The sequence below is a fragment of the Camelina sativa genome, chromosome 11 (assembly GCF_000633955.1).
Source record: "Camelina sativa cultivar DH55 chromosome 11, Cs, whole genome shotgun sequence".
NCBI lineage: Eukaryota > Viridiplantae > Streptophyta > Magnoliopsida > Brassicales > Brassicaceae > Camelina > Camelina sativa.
This window is the reverse complement of record NC_025695.1, coordinates 1899312-1920335: the sequence shown is the minus strand read 5'-3', so window position 1 is coordinate 1920335 and position 21024 is coordinate 1899312. Positions and strand designations below refer to the sequence as shown.

Here is a 21024-nt window from a genome sequence, read left to right as displayed (position 1 = left end):
GATGATCTTAAGCGAGATTTGTGGCCAAACCTTTTGATTTCCAAATATCTTAATCAATTAAGCGAAACAGAAATAAATGTCAGAATATATCATATCACACAAAGATACCATAACAAACTAATATAGTAATTATCTCCCTAATTACTTGCTTGATCAGAGCTTTTTTGGTATCGTAACAGATGTGTTCATCGACCTAATCGGTTCCCTATAAATAATACTAACCTAAAACTCGAATAATCCTAAGCAATCACATTTGTACAGCTTTCACAAAAAAACTTAAACACTTTTTCTCTTAATTCTCTATGGCTACTACTTTTGCATTCTTGAAAGATGTTCGAAAACCACATGGAGGGTCCAAGTGAAGGTCATTCATTCATGGCGTCAATATACCCAAAACACTGGTGAAACGCTAGAGTTGGTTTTCTCAGATTCCATAGTAAGAAAATTTTCAAATAAACTTGCATAAATGAAACAAAACTAAGATATTAGACTTTTCTATTACTAATGCATCTTTTGGGTTTCATTATTTCAGAGTAAAATATTTGCCTAAATCCGTGTTCTCTCATGGCCAACTTTTGTCTAGGGTTACATCCAAAAAGGGTTTGAGAATACTAATACTAAACAAAGAGGCAAAGATTCAGAAGCAAACAACTATTACTATGTTTAATAAAAAATGCAGGCACCTATTCAATTACAATAAGACCTCTCAATCCAAATCCATGACTCAGCCATATCCTTATTGGTTGTAAGGAATAACATAACTTTATATTTTACTGAAAGTGTCTTTTGATTTTTTTTTTTTTGGAAAACACAGTTTCTTTACTTTACTACATTTATGTAAAACAGAGAGCCAATTCATTTAATCTGTTTCAAATTTTGTCAAATTTTAAAAGCTGATACAGCAAACACATCTACTACATATACTAACCTGAATATGTAAAGAACTGAAGACAGTTATTGTTGGCACCAGTAGTATGTTACATTTATGAGCTTGAACCTGAGGAAATCAAAAACAATTACCTATATATAACAATAACAATAAATCTTGATTATTAGAACTTTAACACCTTCCTCTATTACTCACCATTTTTTCTTTTCAAATTGCTGAATTATTACTGCCACTTATATTAGCTGTTGTGTAGAAATTAAAGTAGCCTGCAAAGTTAAGCATTTAGTCATTATCATTATGAATACACTGACTACTGAAGATTTATGTAAAGGTCAATTGTACTTAGCTTTCTCATGGCAGCTTCAGGTTTTATATATGAATACTGGATTTATGTGGTCAGGATTTGGAAATCATGTATCCATGTCATAATTGAATATTGGCAGCACTTCATATTAGGTGAATCATCATAAGCTCATCACTTCCGATTTGTATAAATCATTCGCTGACTTGATGAGAAAAGCAATCCTCAATGATATTGTTTCCATATTGGATAATCTTTCGTATTGCCAAACAATCTATTAACATCTCGATGTAATAACATCTATATCAGATCGAATTAAAAAAAAAAAAAAAAAAAAGAAAAAAGAAAGAGAGAAATTTACCTCAGAACCATTTCCAAATGGAATCATTGTAGAATGTTGATCCGGTGTCCTCTTCTGAGACGCGTGATGTCGTTCGTCCACAAGAAATTTCGTCAAATTCGCAAGTATTTGGAGTGGTCCTTACTCTGACCTCTCAGGCAAACCTCCATTACGAGGAAGCCGACGAGCCCGACGAGCGTATTATCATGCAACATCTATGTGACCTAATTCCTCTTTACCCTTCACTAAAACCGGAAGCAGTGAATAATCTCATCCAGGTATCTGGAGTGGTCCCTTATAGCTATGATGGGAAATACTACCACGACGTCAATGTCATCATCCGACTATAAAAGCTTTATCCTGGTACCCGTCCTCGCGTGTTCATGACTCCCTCCAATGGAAGAAGCATCAGGGATGATCTACGAAGTGTCAATTCACATGGTTATGTCTATTGTTCTTATCTCCGGAATTGGGTTGAATCCACATCCAATCTCACAGGACTTGTGTCCCATCTCAGTGCCATATTCTCTTGTCAACAGCCTCTTGAAAAGGTGTGTATTTATAATCTAATTAAAATAGATCATATATTAAAGACCTGCACCTCTGTTGCACAATCAGTGTTACTGGAGCAAAAAGCTTTAAGAGTCCATATTTAGTTTTATTTTGTGACACATAATGACAATAATTTTGCAGGGTCGTTCATCGAACACCAGTCCTCCATCTCAAGGTGTTCATGGCATGGTAAGTTCTGATGACCAAGTGCCTCCTGGTGGACAAAAACCATAACATGGGTCTTCAACTACAACATAATTCTCTCTGTGACAGGCAATGGATTCTTAAGAGGTAATATGGTCTCAAATCTGTATATATATCTTGTTATCTTTTTATAACTTTACTGCACGATAATTCTAATTTCCGAAGTTGCTGATTGATGTGTGTGCATGTAGGACTGGGGATTTAAGGGAAGGATAAGGTGTGCTCTTCCTCAGCAGGAAGTAGAGTTTTAAATAATCTAAAATAANTATTTTTATTTATTTTCTGAAAAAAATATATCATCATTTACCTCTGTTTTACTTCATACTAGTGATCGACCCGCACGTACGTGCGGGGACATTTTTTTTTAATGTTTAGAAACTTTTATACTGTTAGTTTTATCATAAAATTAAAGATTATGTAAGTCTATATGTTAAAATGTCATAGCAAAAGTAATAGGCCATTAATATTGAAGTCCAAATTTATTTTGGAGATGGTTCGTTTGTAAAAAGTTGGGTCATTATTGGGTCCAATATTCATTAACAATTATATGTATTGAACAAAGAAAACAAAGATTACTTCAAAAAAAAAAAAAAAAAAAAAAGAAAAAAGAAAGAGAGAAATTTACCTCAGAACCATTTCCAAATGGAATCATTGTAGAATGTTGATCCGGTGTCCTCTTCTGAGACGCGTGATGTCGTTCGTCCACAAGAAATTTCGTCAAATTCGCAAGTATTTGGAGTGGTCCTTACTCTGACCTCTCAGGCAAACCTCCATTACGAGGAAGCCGACGAGCCCGACGAGCGTATTATCATGCAACATCTATGTGACCTAATTCCTCTTTACCCTTCACTAAAACCGGAAGCAGTGAATAATCTCATCCAGGTATCTGGAGTGGTCCCTTATAGCTATGATGGGAAATACTACCACGACGTCAATGTCATCATCCGACTATAAAAGCTTTATCCTGGTACCCGTCCTCGCGTGTTCATGACTCCCTCCAATGGAAGAAGCATCAGGGATGATCTACGAAGTGTCAATTCACATGGTTATGTCTATTGTTCTTATCTCCGGAATTGGGTTGAATCCACATCCAATCTCACAGGACTTGTGTCCCATCTCAGTGCCATATTCTCTTGTCAACAGCCTCTTGAAAAGGTGTGTATTTATAATCTAATTAAAATAGATCATATATTAAAGACCTGCACCTCTGTTGCACAATCAGTGTTACTGGAGCAAAAAGCTTTAAGAGTCCATATTTAGTTTTATTTTGTGACACATAATGACAATAATTTTGCAGGGTCGTTCATCGAACACCAGTCCTCCATCTCAAGGTGTTCATGGCATGGTAAGTTCTGATGACCAAGTGCCTCCTGGTGGACAAAAACCATAACATGGGTCTTCAACTACAACATAATTCTCTCTGTGACAGGCAATGGATTCTTAAGAGGTAATATGGTCTCAAATCTGTATATATATCTTGTTATCTTTTTATAACTTTACTGCACGATAATTCTAATTTCCGAAGTTGCTGATTGATGTGTGTGCATGTAGGACTGGGGATTTAAGGGAAGGATAAGGTGTGCTCTTCCTCAGCAGGAAGTAGAGTTTTAAATAATCTAAAATAACTTCTTTTTGCTTTCTCGGACAAGTGTGATTGTGAAGCTAATATTTTGGTAACTAACTACGTTGAATGTGTATGAAAATTCGAAAATATCTCGTTGCTATTCTTGAGCTCTTGCATATATTGCAAAGAATTATTGAATTATATATTTAATCGAAATCGAATACTGATATCTGATGGAGTCATGTTGTTAATTTAAAATGAATGTAAAGATTCGAATACACTTCAAAAAAAAATTTGGTATATTTTTAGCTAGAAATTATAAAATCATCCCATTAACTTTTCTATTTTGACCCCAGTAATCTTAAAAAAAATAAAATTTGACCCTTCAAATTTTACATTTTGACTCCATTTAAATCAATATTTTCATTTTGACCCTCCTAAAAGTTTGCATTTGTACCCATTAACTAAATATATTTTCATTTTAACCTCCTAAGTTTTGCATTTTTATCCTATTACAAAAAAAAAAAAAAAAAAATTAATTCCTCTAAAATGTGGGTCTGGCTCCGCCACTGAGTACAGTGTTTACACAACAAGTACGGTAAAATGAATTAATAATGCTGGTTTAACGAGCAGACACATCACATCTAAATAACGTTCATATAAACCAAAAAATATATATGTCAATTTCAGTCTTAATAGGAGAAGGTATTTGCCACCAACCCGAAACCCATATGGCCATATGCATAAATTTGCATGCCAACTCTTTTATTGCAATCATGTTATATTCGACACGAGCATGTTATTGTACGATCGGATTTTACAAGGATTTGCCTTATATTTGCTCCGTACCGTACGTACACAACAACTTGCCGTTTGATTTGTTTAGAAATTTAATGGTGTGTAAGCAGTGTGTAATGGCCTCCATTGTTTTCGGAATTTACGTGTCTTGTGGTAGCTAGCGTGAAGAAAACTTTGGATTGTTATTCTCAACAATATCTTTCATTTCTCTTTCTGTGTGATCAGTTCATTTCCTATCCATAGATCCCATGTGCATATATTCGTCTAATAAGAATATGAATATCACAATACCAACGATATACTTACGTGAAAATGAAAAAAAAGAAAAAGTAAAAATTACAGAATCTGATTTCTTTCGTTGATGTTGTGGTTTATAATATGACAATGCTTGACAAAAGGGAATTATTTCGATATTAGAAAATGAAATGAATGTATATGTTAATCGCTTAATATTATTACTCTGAAGATTCTAAACTAGACAGTTTGTTTGTACCGGGGATTGCACAACTTAAACAAATAAAGATTTTGTGGGAAAGAGCAAGCAAGTTCTTTTATTAATCGGGGAAAATGTGAGATCGTCACTTAAAATAAGTCGGGATAGAGCTTGTTAGTTCACAAGCGAACTAGCAAGCTTAAATTGACGAACTGAAAATAGGAATGAATTATACGAAAGACAATAACAGTTTTCGATGCAAAGTATTGCTCTGTAGGTATTGTCCGCGGGTCAGGATGATGATCCCTATAAATGCTTTCTCCTTTTATAGGGGACTGTTGACCTAGGGGTGTCTAGGGTTTTCGTCGTGAATTCCCGAGATTGCCCTTTGTGGAAATTAGTGGACTTGCTCCCAATCTTATCGGGCCGAGATTGTAATTAATGAATTTTGTTGGGCCGAGTGGCATATTGGACGTAGCCTATATCCAACACACCTCATCTTAAGTAAAGAGTTATAATGTAAATATAAGAAAATTAATAGTTGAATTTTAAAATTAAAAAAATGGAAGTGGTAATCATCGATCATATAATAATTAATAACAATAAGAAGAATTCCATATGATAAAGTATGTAGTCTTAAGAGTGCATAATTTGCAGCTGAGAAACTGGCCACTTGCGCAAACTAAACAAATTAGCATATGCATTCGGCATTGTTTATAGATTCGGACATAGAAAAGAACCGATGCATTGAGAATTATTATTACGTCACCGTGATAACCATTACGATCGCAGGTCAAAATTGTCGATTTTTTTTTCAATTCTTAATATATAAATACAAAGTTACATGTATTGTATATAATAATAATGTCTTACAGAGTTACAGGTTATCCAAGTTTTCGAATATCCTAGTTAGAACGTAGAACCAAGATTATCGTTGAGTACTGGATATAAAAGAAGAATATGTTCACACATAGGTACATAGCAACGCATATTTAAATTAGAGTTTGAATGAATACATGATCTTAACTTAAACACACAATAATATAATAATATATCTTCATCAATTTGGATTAGCAGTACAACCACGACTACATGTATTTGGATTTGAACGTGAACATCAGATCTATCATTTTAATTCGAAATGTAAACGTGATAATTTCAATATAATAAATGGCAAAGTTGTATATTTTTTTGTTTTGCTGGTGTCTCAGTATATGAATTCAGTAACAATTGAATTTAGAGTTATGTTTTTAATGTGAAATTTGAATCCAAAGTTGATTCTGTCACAAACATATATGTTGAGCCAATCTGGTAAAAGTTGTCTATATTTGATTAGTTGAAAATACATGAAGTATATCTGCTAAATGGATTTAAAGTAAATAAATTACAGAGAAAAAATATATAAAAAGTATAATTTTGTATTTTTGTGTTTGTTTTCAACATGTATCATCCCAGACTCCCAGTGATGCTCTTTTAAAAAATAGAAAAGTACCATGTGTTTCTCTTGTTGTTTTTCTAAGTGAAATGAAATATATAATTATCTCACACAATAAGACTAACTTATATTTAAAGAATTGAAAATTATCAATATAAATTAGTCATATCTCCAAACATTAATCATGATTCTTAACAATATTATATATATTTCATTAGTCTTACAGGTTATCCAAGAATCATGATTAATCTTTGGAGATAAGACTAATTTACATTTAGAGATATTACCATTTAAAGGGTAATCTTACTCATTTGGGGGCAATGAATCCACGAGCTCATTATTTACAAGCGCCATATAAACCAAACTAAACCAAAACTTTAAACCAACAAATAAAACCTCGCCAATTTGTATTAAACCCGTTCATCATGTATTTTAGACACAAACCATTCGTTTACACACACAAAATTTTATATTTCTTGTAAATTGTAACTCACCATTTTAGAAGATAAGACACAAAATGTGGCGACACGTCCGTGTGTTCAAAATTACCATACACACACATTATTACATCACACTTACTAGTTTGTAAAAGATAAAAACAGAAAAATGTGGCAACACGTCATTGTTTCAACAAAGAAAAAAAAAATCTGTGTTTCCTTATATAGGCATTATTACATCACCCAAAATAATTATAATCTCTTTAATATTACCATTCACGTACTAATTGCAAGAGATAAACTTCTCATTAACTACATGTAAACAAGATAAAACAGAAAATGTGGCGACACGTTTTTGCCTTTTTTTTTTCTAAATCTGTTTTTTTAAAAAGTCATTTGAGATATTAATTAAAAAAAAAAGAGGAAATGTAAATCGGACGGTTATGGAGGCACCTCCGTATTATCAACATAAATCCAACCACGTGGACGGTAGTCAGCTATCAAAATCTCGAGCTCATATTCACGAAAAGGCAACGTTATATTGAATATTTCGTGATATCTCTGCTGACGTGTATGATCTTCCGGCACAACAAGACTTTGAGAGAAGAGTTAACGTAATGTTCTGTTCTGTAACAGAGGACTTTGGTTACCTATATAAAGCTCTTACTTGCTGTTTCAATTTTCTCAACTAAGTTTATTGAAAATCAAATTCATTTTTTTTTCTCTTTGTATTTGCAATGGTGATGATGAATAAGCTGTTGTCGCATCGTTTGTTCAATATGTCAAAAATTGCGTCGCAGGGTTTAATGAACTGTCGTATCTCGTCTTCTTCGTTAGCCGTGCGAACTAGGGTTCCTAATAATCTAGGAGAAGCCACGATTGATCCGGAGCCTGGTGATTTGACGATTTCTCGGAGGTTTTTGCACAAAGACTCCATGAGTCGGGCGGATGGTACTATGAAGATGTCGATTGGGGAGGGTTTGATTGAGAAGCTTCGAGAAATGGATGTGAACAAGGACCGGATTCGATTAGACGGGCTTTCTCATCATCGGATGATGGAGAAGGAGAAGGAGGAGACTGAGTCGTTGGGGCTTACGGTGCAAGACGTTAAGAAGTTGCTAAGAGCGTCACAGATCGAAGTTGTTAAAACGAAGCTGTTGGAGACCGGGAAAATCTGGATTCGTTACTCTGATTTCGTACGTGTTTGTAGTGATTCTTCGTTGGATCCTTCTCAAGGACCTTGGATCGCTAAGATGCTTGACGATTCTGGAAACGTAATCGTTTTGGGTGATTCTGTTTGTTTAAGACCTGATCAGGTATAACTTCTTCCTCCTCTTTGTTTTTTTTTTTGTTTCTCTTCCATTTGCATGATGCGACCTTCGTGTGTGTTAGACAAAAGAACAGTTAGGTTCCTTCAAAAGTTTTCGTTTCTTTGTTGGTTTGATTTTATTTGGAAGCTATTGAAAACTGATATGTTTTTTTTTTTTTGTTTTGTTACGGTTGTATTCTTTTCTTGTGCATCGAATTTTCAACAGGAGATTCAGAAACCTCTGTGTCACCTAGAGGCACGTAGGAGGGTCCCCAATTTGAGGTGGTGACAAAGAGGAACACTTTCTATGGAGACCACAACTTTTTAACCAAATCATACTTCTTTTCTTCTCTATAAACCTTGGGGTTGATGCCAAAACCCAAGGAAAAAAAAAGATTGCATAACTGGTCATCAAATCTGTCTACATATTGGATTATTTGGGTGACTCAAATGGGTGTAATAGATCATTGATTTAAGTTTTAGTTATGGTTGTTCTCTGTTTCTATGGTTTCTTTGATCATTGGTGCCTTTTCCTATGAGGGTGGATTAATTCAAACATTAGTCATTAGTATCATTGATCATAAGCTGTTTTGTGTGTTTTGAATGTTATTCATGTCAATAAAGCTTAAAAGCAGAGGTGAAGTTCTTGTTTTACCCAACAGTTTTCTGATTTTTGTCCTTGTCCTGTGTGTGATCAGGTAACCAAGTCCATCGAGGGCCTGCTTCCTTTACCACAGATCCGTAACCCAAATGACCCAAGAAGAAAGGAACTAAAAGAGCTTGAAGCCATAAAGACGGTCATAGACGAGAAAGCACATTCTTTGGTGAGAAGAGAGCTGTGGGCTGGTCTAGGTTACTTGATCATCCAGACCGCAGGGTTCATGAGGCTAACGTTCTGGGATCTCACATGGGATGTTATGGAGCCAATCTGTTTCTATGTCACATCGGTATATTTCATGGCGGGTTACACTTTTTTCCTCAGGACATCGAGGGAGCCTTCCTTTGAAGGGTTTTACCAAAGCAGGTTTGAGGCTAGACAGAGGAAACTGATGAAAACTCAGGATTTTGATGTTGGGAGGTACGATGAGCTGAAGAAGCTGTTTAATCCCAAACCTTCTGCTGCTGTTCCCAAGATTCTTGGAACTCTGCAGAATTGATTTTTTGGTGTTTCCTTATCCTACCTAACCTGAGAAAGATAAAACTGACCCCCCAAAATTGTGTACAACAATAATTTTGATAACTACAAAATCTTTCTAGGGACAGTAAACAAACAAAAAAAGAGAATAAGACAGAGAAAAAAAGGGTTCTAGTAGTGCGGCTTATGTAATTTCGAAGAGTAGATAAAAAGAATCATTTGTAATGATATACTGTGATAAACTTCTATCATATATATATCAAACCCCCTTATGTATAAATTATGTATTCAGTCTTTGTGTTCTTATAAATACCAGGTATCCGTTTTCCATGGAGCTTCTAAATGATAGTAGTAGTTTCTAAAGAGAACCATGTATAACATATGCTTAATAATGATTTCGTCGGACTTACATAAATGATGGGTAGAGCATGTTCTGCGTGGGAGTAGTTGTTGTATGTTCACCGTCCAAGTCTCCTTTTGATTAATTCACGAGGAAATGAATTACGACCGTGTAAAATAAAAAATCTGAGTTTTGTAGGCCACAAGAAAATGAGACAAAAGAAAAAGAGTCACTTTCTTGAAAATAATATCATGTGGACAAAACCGAATCACTCATAGTGAAAGAGATGTATATTACAGTTCCTTCCATAATAACGATTAGGATACTAGTTTAATAGTTTCATCCATTGTTTGGTAAACGCAATAAATATTTTGTTTACTCATAAGAATAAAAAGAAGTACTATAACGCGTACGTATTGCCAAAACAACAATTAGGACAAAAGAAATTTACTAAATTAATTCGATTCTTGATCTATCCTAGCTGGTCATCAAATTGTGTGAAATAAATTAATAACTCGTTACTATGCCTTACTGATGATTCATCTTCGTAACAATCGCCAAGTCGCATATTCCGATGTTTACATTTTGTTTTTAACTTTTTTTAAGTAATGCTCTGTTTCTCATCTACCCCTCCCTGAGTAAACTAATTAAACTCTTAACCACGAAGACATAGACACAGTTTATGTATGTCCAGACTCCAGAGAGGTTCTTCTTTGGTTTTCCCACCTGCTTTTTGTCTAGATTAGGATTTGTTTTTATTGCGAGTATGGTAATGTATCTAAATCTAATGATCAACTTGACGTGTACCAATTTTTCTATTCAAATATAGTTTGCTATTTCGACTATAAAGTAAAATTCAACTAAGACCGTAATTTTCATTAACGTTTAACAAAATCAGTTCACATCGAAAATTTAATATGACAATTAATATTGGTCCACATTATTTTGCTTTCATGACAAGACCGGCCATTTCGTTACACCAATTATTGGAAAAACGAAAACGAAATAAATCATCCTTTTTAAAAAGCTTAAATATGTAAAAAGATGCACGCACACATATAAGAGACACACTCGAGAGAAGAAGAAGAAGAAGAGTCACCGTGATCACCACCATCACCGACACCGTCCGATCAAAATCAAACCATGTCAACGTTTCTGATCAACTCTCTCACATACTACCTCTCCCAGCATCCATACATCGTCCGGTTCCGCTGGAGCAACAGCCAATCATTGGGCTCCACGTGGTCTTTCCTCTTCACCTCAATATCTCTCTACATCGCCGTTTCCTCCACCCTCCACATCATCCTCTCCGCCGTACTCCGCCGTAACCGGTCCGTTCCTTTAGGCCACATCCCCGAACTCCACTGCCTTCTCATGTCAATTCTCTCCGCCACCATTTTTGCCGGAATCCTCCTATCCGCCGCCGCGGAGATCCGTGACACACGGTGGTTCTGGCGGCGGAGCAAAACCGCCACTCCTCTCCAGTGGCTTCTCTGTTTCCCTCTCGGGACTCGTCCCTCCGGTCGTGTCTTCTTTTGGTCGTACGCGTTTTACCTCACACGTTTCCTCCACATGTTCCGTACGATCTTCGCCGTTTTGCGTCGCCGGAGACTCGCCGTGTCTCAGCTCTTCTGCAACTCCGCCATGGCCTTCACGTCGTTCCTCTGGCTCGAATTCTCGCAGTCGTACCAGATTCTAGCGATTCTATCGACGACGCTGGTTTACTCGGTGGTTTACGGGTACAGATTCTGGACCGGGTTTGGTTTACCCGGTTTGGCTTTCCCTTCGTTTGTGGTGAATTGTCAGTTGGTTCTCGTGGGGTGCTTCTCGTGGGGTGCAATCTCGTGTCTCACGCTGGGGTTCTTACGATGCACCTCTTTAAAGGTGGATGCAATGGGATCGGCGCGTGGGGTTTAAACTCGGTTCTCAACGGTGCGATTTTGTTGCTTTTTCTCAACTTTTATATGAGAATACATTCGCCGATGCGACGCCGTATCAACAAAACTTCGCCGGAGCTTGAATTACCGGCCAACGTAACGGAAAAGAATCTCATCATGGGTTGATGATCCTTTATATACTCAACATAGCAAACCAAATCCAATTATATTATTTTTTTTTTACATAGAAAATTGGAAACTTAATCTAATTATCTCCTTCTCCTTAATCTAGTTTTGTGTGTTATTAATTGTTACTACTATAGTTTGGTGTACACCTAGTAGTGTTAATTGCTTATTAAGCTACCTTTTTCAACTAGTGACGCAAGGGCTTAGATAATTAGGCCCTAGATACGTCATGAGAAGGTTTACTTGATACCCAAATATGGCCCAGATCTGTTACTTTTGATTTCTCCAATTTTGTTAGATACCCAAATATGCCGACAAAGTGAAAGAAGCACACAAGTACAAAGTAAAAAGTACTTGTACTTGTTTTGTGTCCGAATCCGCCGCTTCTCTTCACCAAATCCCTGATCGAGAAGGAGAAATTTTATCGCAATAAAGATTGATCAATTCATAACCAATCAGTCCGATCTGTAATTTTTTGGTGTACAGAGTTGTGAATTGGGAATGCGAGAACAGTCGTCGACAATGTCGTCCGATTACCCCGACCCCGAACAAGTGCAACCGCACAATAAAAGAAGGAAGAAGATGAAAGAGACGTCTCCATCGTGGTCTGGGTTACCGGATGAGGTGGCTGTGAGTTGCATGGCTCGCGTCTCGAGATTGGACCAAGCAGCCTTGTCACTCGTCTCCAAAAGACACCGCACTCTCGTGGCTTCCCCTGAGCTCTGCCGCACTCGATCACTCATTGGTTGCACGGAGGCGTCTTTCTACGTCTGCTTGCGCATCTTACCTGACCCAACCCCACGTTGGTTCGTCCTCACAGGTAACCGTCGGCTGAAGCCAATCCCATCGCACCCCTGTTTGGCTCCGGAGTCATCCTCTTTCGTGGTGGTGGATTGGGGAATCTATGTAATCGGTGGAATCATAAACGGCGATCCAACACCCGACATCTTGTTCCTCGACTGTTTCTCTCAGAGATGGCGCCGCGTCCCGTCCATGAAGATGGCTCGTGTTTCCCCATCGGTAAGCGTAGTAGACGGTAAGATTACGTATTTGGAGGGTGCCGAGGAGAGGAAGCTGATGATTCATCAAACTGGGCGGAGGTATTCGATCCAAAGACCCAAACTTGGAGTAGTTACTTCACTACTCCCAAGTTGGCACATAACCTCAACCAAATTGTGGTGATAGAGGAGGAGAAGAAGGTTTACGCCGTGGATGACGATGACCAGAGCTTCAACTTTTTGCCAAGTGAAGGTAAATTCTGGAGAAGCGGGAAAAGAGATTCCAAGCTAGGAAACAGACACGATTGGTGTGTCATCGGGAAATTGTTATACTGTCGTGGTACTCGCGGGAGGATACTGTGGTGTCATCCAGATGAGTTGGATTGGAAGGATGTGAAAGGTTTGGAAGAGCTGCAATTGTATCTCTCTGGTTCCAGATACATCTTGAGGGACATCTCCAGGCGTACCATGGAACGGCCAACGAAGACCAAAGTCAAATATGATATTAGCAAACTCTGTAGTAACTCTGCTGGGAACATTGTCATCTTCTGGAACGCGCATCTTGCAGATTCTGAGACTATGGAGCTTTGGTCTGCAGAGATTTCTTTGGAGAGGCGGGAGGATGACGAGATTTGGGGGAAGATTGAGTGGTCCAATGCTGTCTTCAATCTTGATCCTCTCTCAAACTCATTTAGCGTTAAGGTCTTATTCTCTGCTTCTGTCCGTGTGTGATGTTCCAATCAATCAACTGGGAACGCACATCTTGGAGATTCTGAGAATATGAGCTTTGCTCTGCCAAGATTTCCGTGGAGAGGCGCCAGGATGCTAGATCTGGGGGAATACTGAGTTCAAGCTCATATAGCGGTAACGTCTTATTGTCTGCGTCGGTCCGTGTGTGATTTATCAGTTAATCTTCTCAATCCTTGTTTGAACTATTATTTATATCACATTTGATTTGACTCAATACTTGCTTTATCGTTGTTCTCTCTATATATGTGGAATTGTTTAGTTTTTGATGCAAGTTTATTCTAGCTTAGTTCGCCATTTTGGTGTATTAAGTTTTGTCGGGAAACTGTTCACTTGTGCTCTGTTCTGCCTTCCTGGTGCATCGTTTTCATTGTCCTGACCAATATTGTCCTCTGGTCTTGGCAAGAGGAAGTCTGTCAAACCAACCGCCCAACCAACGCCGGTGAACCAGCAGCGTCAAAGGGAATGTAATTTTGGTCAGGAGTCTGAAATGCTCGATAAGAAAGTGTATGCATATTTGAAACAGAAGCATGTCGACTGGAATCTCAGTGAATGGATCTGACATACTGCATGGATATAGAAGTTAGAAAAGAGCTACTTCAACACAACATCTCCAAAATAAGAGGATAGCCAATATTTCTTACGTTATGTCGAATGGGAAGAGTGATGGAGCTATCAGGAACGTAAATTTGACTGGTAAAACATACCAGCATGACAATCAAACTTCTATAAACTGCAACTTCTAACAGATGCTTCTGAGCTTGCTTATGTACTGGAATATAGAGGCCTAAAGTTCTTACGGTGGAGGACAAGCTTGTGATCCTTGGGTGCAAGTAAGCTGAATTCTTTCTTCTGATAGTATGTTTTTTTCTCTTCTGCATGTACTAACACATAATGTAACTGTTTAATAGAGATCTTGAGAGGAGAATTGTTGAAACTGAAATGGATTTGACACAGGCAAAGAGACAAGACTACCTTAAAAACCAGAAAAGTGTCTCTTCTTCAGGGAAGAAGATGCTTGCTGTTATTGAAGTTTACACAGGCTTTGGAAGTCACTTGAAGCGCAATAAGTTAAGAGGCTCTTGGATGCCACGAGGTAGAATTATGACTTTATTTGTTTGGTAGAATAGATCAATTTGGTACAATAGATAAGTTTTCTCTTATGGATTTTTCTTCTCTTTAGATGAAGCTGTGAAATGATTTGAGGAAAGAGGAGTTGTCATACGCTTTGTGATTGGATGAAATTTGTAGTCAAGGATTATAGTCAAGGATGAAATTTGTAGGATTTGGTGGTTTTAAAGTTGCAACTGTTGAATCTATTTCTCCGCTATAATCTCGTGGCCTTAATACCATGATGAAAGCACAGTCCTAGGTGAAGGTAAGTAATTGATTTCTTTTAACTTTGAGAAGCATTGTGTGTAGATGTTATCTGGCATTTATCTGCACATGGCCAAATTACATGTGGAAACTGAATCTAGCATTCGTATGTCTGCTACAGACACTTGTATTTCTCCCCTGTGGGGGTATAATTTCAGCCAGGATACATATATATACGATACAAATAGTTGAGGATAGTAAATCGTCAAACTAAAAGTTGAAGCTATCTCTGTTTTGGATGGTAGATACTTGTGACATTGAGAGTGATGTAACAACAAGAAGAATCATATGTTAACTGGAACCGTCTCTTTTTTGGTCTTCTCTTACTTTTTGCCTCAGTCTCATCTGTGCTCTCGTCTTGTTTGGCAAAATAAAATCTAAAAGCTTCGAAGATGACATAGAGATAATGCGATGTCTTATTGATATTCTCGAAGGTAAAGTAAAAATGTCATTGCTTAGTTCGCCATTTTGTCTGAAATTTTGCTTCGAATTTTCCAGTGTCCCCTTCACTTTCTCGATTTTTCCTCTGTTGTTGCAGTCCATTCCTAAGAAAATCCTTATTTTGCAATGTGATCGAGGGGAGTGTTATATGATTATTGGGTTTTATACATTCTGATTAAAAAGGGTCATCTTATTTGTCTTGTCGATTCATCTCTCTCATGTAACTTCTGATTTCTGTATGCACACTGTCTGTGACTCGTCTTTAAAAGTTGTATATAAACTTCATTGTGTTTCCATACATCTATAAAAACGCGAAAGTTAATGAATCGAATTATTTTGGATTTTCTTAATTTGTTTAATTATTATACAGTGCAAGTGCAATATACATAGATCCCAATTTACTACTAGTACATTTTTTAACACATTTTTTTACAAATAAATCAGGACCTAAGCGAGGATGTTAAGGGACGGCCTTGTAAGATGCAAAAACATCTCTAGGTACAGCCAAAAGAAGGAAAATAAGAATATAGGAAACGGCAATGTTACCCAATTCATTAACCTGGCAATAGCAATGGATCATCAAATTCTACTAATATATATTCTTTATGCCGAAAAAAAAAGATTTATACAAGGTTCACCAAGTGAGAAAATTTATAGACAAAGTTATCTGAACAAACATGCTAACAGAGAACTAGACAATCTCGGTGCCTAGTGCTGCTAACCTACAAAGCTTTTGAGAGGAAACGGTTGCAACAAGATCTCTTCGGCATCCAGTTCGGAATAAAGTGCACAGCAGCATGTCGCATGATCCATCCAGACAATCTTACTGTGTCGAAGATACACAGGCTGGGAGACATCTGAGATGATATCAGCTAACTCCCGAACATGTACACCGATCTCCTCCACATAGGTAATTGACTTCAATTATTGAATAAGAGAATAATGATCAGATTTTACATAATTACTCAAACATAAACAAAGAGAGTTGTACCTCATCCGATATGTTTTTGACTTTACAAAGAATGCTTATTTACCTATTTGGAAGGGATCGGTGTACAGGTAGGGTACAAAAATTATAGGTAAGTTTAAATTTTTGTTTCGGAGCTTGACCGACTCTGACTACCGAGAGAGTCAAAATCATGTTTTCTTTTTTTCTTTGTCGTCAAATTTTTTTCTTCCCTCTAGATGACTAGATCTTGGGATTTATCTTCAAAAAACTAATATATTTTTAAATTAAACCATCTCAATTTATGGTATTAATTTAGATTCCAATCATTATTTATATCTTCCTCAGTTCTTCCGTTTAGATATATAAAAAATCATGTGCAGCGCTCAATTGGTGGTATGATTATTGCAGCCATTCTCTCATAAGTTTATATAACACCATTAGTTTCTTTGTATGATTTTTTTTGTTTACATAACATCATTAGTTTTTTTTAATCTTCTTCGATTTATATGTATCTGTGGAAAGAGTTGCTTACTAAGATGGATAAACTATTTAAGACCAAACTATATGATATATAATTGCTTCATCCAAAAATATAAAATAAACTATAAACTAACTATGATATCACTTAAAGAACGATCAAATTGCATTCAATGGATATCNTATCAAAAAAAAAAAAAAAAAGACAGCCAATGTACGAAATTTATGCAACACATGAACAAATACTATTACTCAATTTGACAAATGATTTTTTTTTTCTTTTTTTTTTGTAACTTGTGCATTAGAGTCCGAAATAAAATTTGATCATTGTCTTACGTGCACATAGTAATTAAGAAGATGCATGCAGGCATATATAATATGCCAAGTCCATAACGTTGCGTATATTTAATTGAAGGTTGAAACTGTCACTGGGTGGTTCCAATTAGTAAACTGATTAAGAAATTTTCACTAATCTAAAACCTAATTATGGATCAAAAAAATTATAAAGCCCAATTAGTAAAGGCCCATTGGAACGTTGTGATTTATTTGCATACATACACTATGAAATCAATAATACTTAAAGACCAAAAGAAAATCAAATAGTGATTTACGAAACAAAAGTTTTGCTTGCTTCGACATAGTCTCCATAGCCGTCTTCTTCGGTTTTTATGCTCTCTGACCTGCAATACTTGTAGTAGATATACTGCAATATTATCTGTATTGGTTTTTTTTGGATTAAGGTAGCAAAATAAAAACATAATGGGAATGTGATTATTCATATTTTTCATTTTTGAGATGAAAATAGTTAGAAAGGATACAAATAGATCGAGTACGACGCAGACAATAGCATCAAGCAACCAAGGGAGGTTTGGTTTGATGTTGTCCCATTCAGTTGTTCGGACAAGAATACTACCAACATATGTTGCATTGGCTACAAGCGCGAATACAAACATAAGTGGATTCATACCCTGCCAATTATCAAACCATATTGTTAATTGGATCATATACTACAATTCAGTTAATTATACTTAATATGTGTTTGTTGGTTGCCTTGTAGTTTTAGTTTGTTACCTCGACGTTTCCTCTTTTGATCTATTTGTAGAGACATCGTTCCCGGGTGAAAATCAGATTAGTATCCAATATCATAAACAACAAGCAAATAAAAATGAAAAATATGAATCAAGATTTGCTATAGCTTACGTTGAGCCAAATCTGAGGGATGCGTCCGCCCATGTAAATGGCGGCCATTAGCCATCCCAACCATTGTCCCAACGCGCTATGCTCTACTATTTTTTCCTGCAGAGACGAGAATATTTCGAAGTCGTTTTCTCGCATTTCACTCAATACATTAGAAAACAACAAAATGCTATTATATGTCACGCACATTAAGAAGCCGTCTGCTTGAAGCATGTGCGTACTTTTCAGCTAAGCTTTTGGCCTGAAGCGGAAGACTAGCCGATGCAGCCAAAAACGTTCCGAAACCTGCCTGAGAACAAGAAGTCCAGAATGGGTCAATATTTGTTCTTTCAACCTTAAAGTGACTTTTCTAGTCGCTAAGTAAAAAGGATCACAAACCGGTCTAGGTATTGGCCTTGGTTGGGTAATGGTTATGACAGGACACGTAGACATTGTCTCATCTTCATCCGATGAAGAACCATTTTCTATTGCCAAAGCCGAAGGCCCACTCTTAGCCACTCGAAAATACGATGATCTTAATGGAGGTGTTCCGCTTCCTGCCAACGATCTTGCCGACCTGAATATATATAGTCACAATTGAAATAAACTAATGTATAGGTTGTGTATATTTCATCAGCAAGTATTTAATTACTCTTTTCCTCTGTCTCTTCGAAATCTTGAGAAAACGACAAGAAAAAAACAGAGTGGGCAGGGGGGAACGCATTAATTAATAAAAATATCTATGACGCATGAAACTAATGCCACAAACTTTAACTTACTCGTAGTTGAATTAGAGTAAAGTAAACTAATTAGAGTAAACATGATTATTTTAACAATCCGTACGTACGTGTAATAGAACTCTTTCCGAGGAGAATCTTTGTAAGATCCTCTTGGGATGGAAATAGCAGATCCCGTCGTCTTCGGTAGTTTCAATGGTCTCTTCTCTTCATCTTCCTCATCCTAAACAAAGTATCAACACCTAACAATGTAATCAGATTTTAATTTTTATAAATTAGCACTATATAATTACCGTTTGAGTACAGATCTTAGTGCGTCCATGTCTACAAAGTTTGTAGATGTAATCGTAGTAAATAGTCTGGATCACCAATACCACAGTGCTCACGGTGTAAAGCTATAACGAAAAAAGTTAAAAAGAAAGTGAAGTTAAGGGGATAAAATTGTAAATAGAATAAAACTCAAGGCGGTCGAATCAAAATAAACAATTCCGAAAAATAGACTTTAATTTCATGGAAAAGACACGTAAGCTTTGTGGCGACATATGTTTATGCGGCGAGAAGACGACGATGTTACCAAGGCTGTGTAGAGCTGAGTCGGCAACTGTTGAATAAAGACGACAAAAAAGGAGAAAACAATAATAAAAACAAAATAATTATGTATGATGTATCCATAGTATTATACATGTTTGTGTAACTTACAGTAGCTGGTTCAAGAAGACAACCGACGAGATTGAAGATGTCACTGCACCAATTGATGAAAATCATATAAATAACGTTAGAAAAGACTTGGTTACTATCATAACTGATAAAAATTGAAGATGATGATGAGTGTATACGGACCCGGCAACCCAAGCGAGGAGGAAGGAGAGAGAGACACCGTGACTTGACTTTGTACGGAAGTTAGTAATGATCTGAGGAATCTCTGCGACGCCCCAACAGATGAGGCTAGCGATTCCAAGTGCGAATGAAACGTCGTCGTTTATGTTACAGAGACAGTCGTCGAAGTATCTCTCTACCCATCTCACGCATGCCTTCTTCTCCTTTAAGCAGTAACCTTCATACACCAACACCATCTCTCTTAGTTCTTTCTCTCTCTATATATTATCTGTTTGTATGTCTCTCTCTCCGAGGGTCTAGATTATTATATAGGATAATGGGTGAAGAAAATGACAAAATCATTTTAAAGGAGATAGGAGAGATATATATATGTCTAATAAGATACATGTTTTCATCATATACTTGGGACCATTTATTTTACTTGATGAACTGTATCGTGCTGCGTATTAGCCAAATCAAAGCTTGTAACGTTTTCGAATCTCTTAGACTATAATTAGTCTTATATATTATAATTATTTGCGTACTATACTAGTGGATTAAGAAGCATTAGCAAGTTGTTTATGTAGTAAAATCGATATCTGACATTAACTACGTAAGATTAAAAGCTAAGACCATGATGATACCAAAGTGCACAAATTGACATAGTACATAACTAAGAATCTTCTTTCAACCGGCTGAAGAAAACGCTCGATGTATGATTAATGAGGCATATTCTCTTTTTATATGCTGAATCTCTCAGATGTTCAGCCTTTTTGGTACGGTTTGTTAGGTATATTCTTTTTTGTTCCTATGAGGCTATGAACTAAACCGTAAGCCCTAAAGAAAATGTCATCAGATTAAACAGAAACTTATGTATTTGTCTTCATTATATATTGTACTTCTTTGGTTAATTCTAATTTAATGGTTGTGAAAGTCACACATTATATATGTAATTCTTTCGGTTGAAAACCTCAAATTGAAAACCTCAAATTGAAAACCAAATCTAATCCCGTTTACTTATTTGTCTTTTTTTCTTAGTAGTATTATTATTTTATAGTTCAAACTTCAAAGTGTACGAGAAATTTATTGGAATAACTCCATGATGTTGACGCTGTAATACTGTAAAAGATGCTGTAATTTTCATACCTCATTATTATCTAAGCAACTTGCATTTTGTCGTATCAAATTCAAAACTTTAGATATTTTCCAAACCTCTCTCCTATTTACAAAGCAAACGTTAGATCAAAATAATTAGTACTACTTTTTTTGCCTATTGGTAACTCATTTTTGGAAAAGCCCGACAAGGTTGTAAAATTTTGTAGTTTTGTGGCGCGATTGGCTGACGCAAAACAACGGTCCACAATTTTTTACTGAACCAGGAAATAAATAATTAACAAACGAATTATGAAGGTGCCAAATAGATATCGTGGTGGCATCATGTTACGAGAGGATGATGACATCTTTCATGAACCGACATTAATGATATCTTCATGAAACGGGCTCTTG

General features: G+C 36.4%; 2 protein-coding genes and 2 pseudogenes across 3 annotated transcripts; 3 read left to right on the top strand and 1 right to left on the bottom strand.

The window, feature by feature from the left end:
• LOC104721089 (calcium uniporter protein 1, mitochondrial-like) lies at positions 7544-9691 on the top strand. The gene is made up of 2 exons (XM_010438998.2): positions 7544-8269; positions 8961-9691. Exons 1-2 carry the CDS (start codon positions 7691-7693, stop codon positions 9417-9419), a joined length of 1038 nt encoding a protein of 345 aa, XP_010437300.1. The 5' UTR covers positions 7544-7690; the 3' UTR covers positions 9420-9691.
• LOC104721087 lies at positions 10702-11969 on the top strand (annotated as a pseudogene).
• Positions 12090-15659, top strand: LOC104721088 (annotated as a pseudogene).
• LOC104721086 (probable vacuolar amino acid transporter YPQ1) lies at positions 17288-19846 on the bottom strand. Of its 2 annotated transcripts, XM_010438995.2 has the most exons (11): positions 19543-19843; positions 19402-19444; positions 19277-19303; positions 18996-19097; positions 18813-18925; positions 18365-18542; positions 18174-18275; positions 17990-18085; positions 17861-17881; positions 17608-17757; positions 17288-17504 (listed from the first exon to the last, which is right to left on the bottom strand). In XM_010438995.2, the coding sequence occupies exons 1-11, from the start codon at positions 19773-19775 to the stop codon at positions 17397-17399; spliced, it is 1173 nt and encodes a 390-aa protein (XP_010437297.1). In that variant the 5' UTR covers positions 19776-19843; the 3' UTR covers positions 17288-17396. The 2 variants fall into 2 exon arrangements, with proteins under 2 accessions (XP_010437297.1, XP_010437298.1); XM_010438996.2 differs by lacking the exon at positions 19277-19303 and having other exon boundaries at positions 19543-19846.

Coding starts and splice junctions, on each gene's coding strand:
- LOC104721089 (XM_010438998.2), top strand. CDS start 7,691: ATGGTGATGATGAATAAGCTGTTGTCGCATCGTTTGTTCAATATGTCA. Junction 8,270..8,960: donor TTTGTTTAAGACCTGATCAG/GTATAACTTCTT, acceptor GTGTGTGATCAG/GTAACCAAGTCCATCGAGGG.
- LOC104721086 (XM_010438995.2), bottom strand. CDS start 19,775: ATGGTGTTGGTGTATGAAGGTTACTGCTTAAAGGAGAAGAAGGCATGC. Junction 18,276..18,364: donor CAAGGCCAATACCTAGACCG/GTTTGTGATCCT, acceptor TCTTGTTCTCAG/GCAGGTTTCGGAACGTTTTT. Junction 17,505..17,607: donor GCGTCGTACTCGATCTATTT/GTATCCTTTCTA, acceptor AAACCAATACAG/ATAATATTGCAGTATATCTA.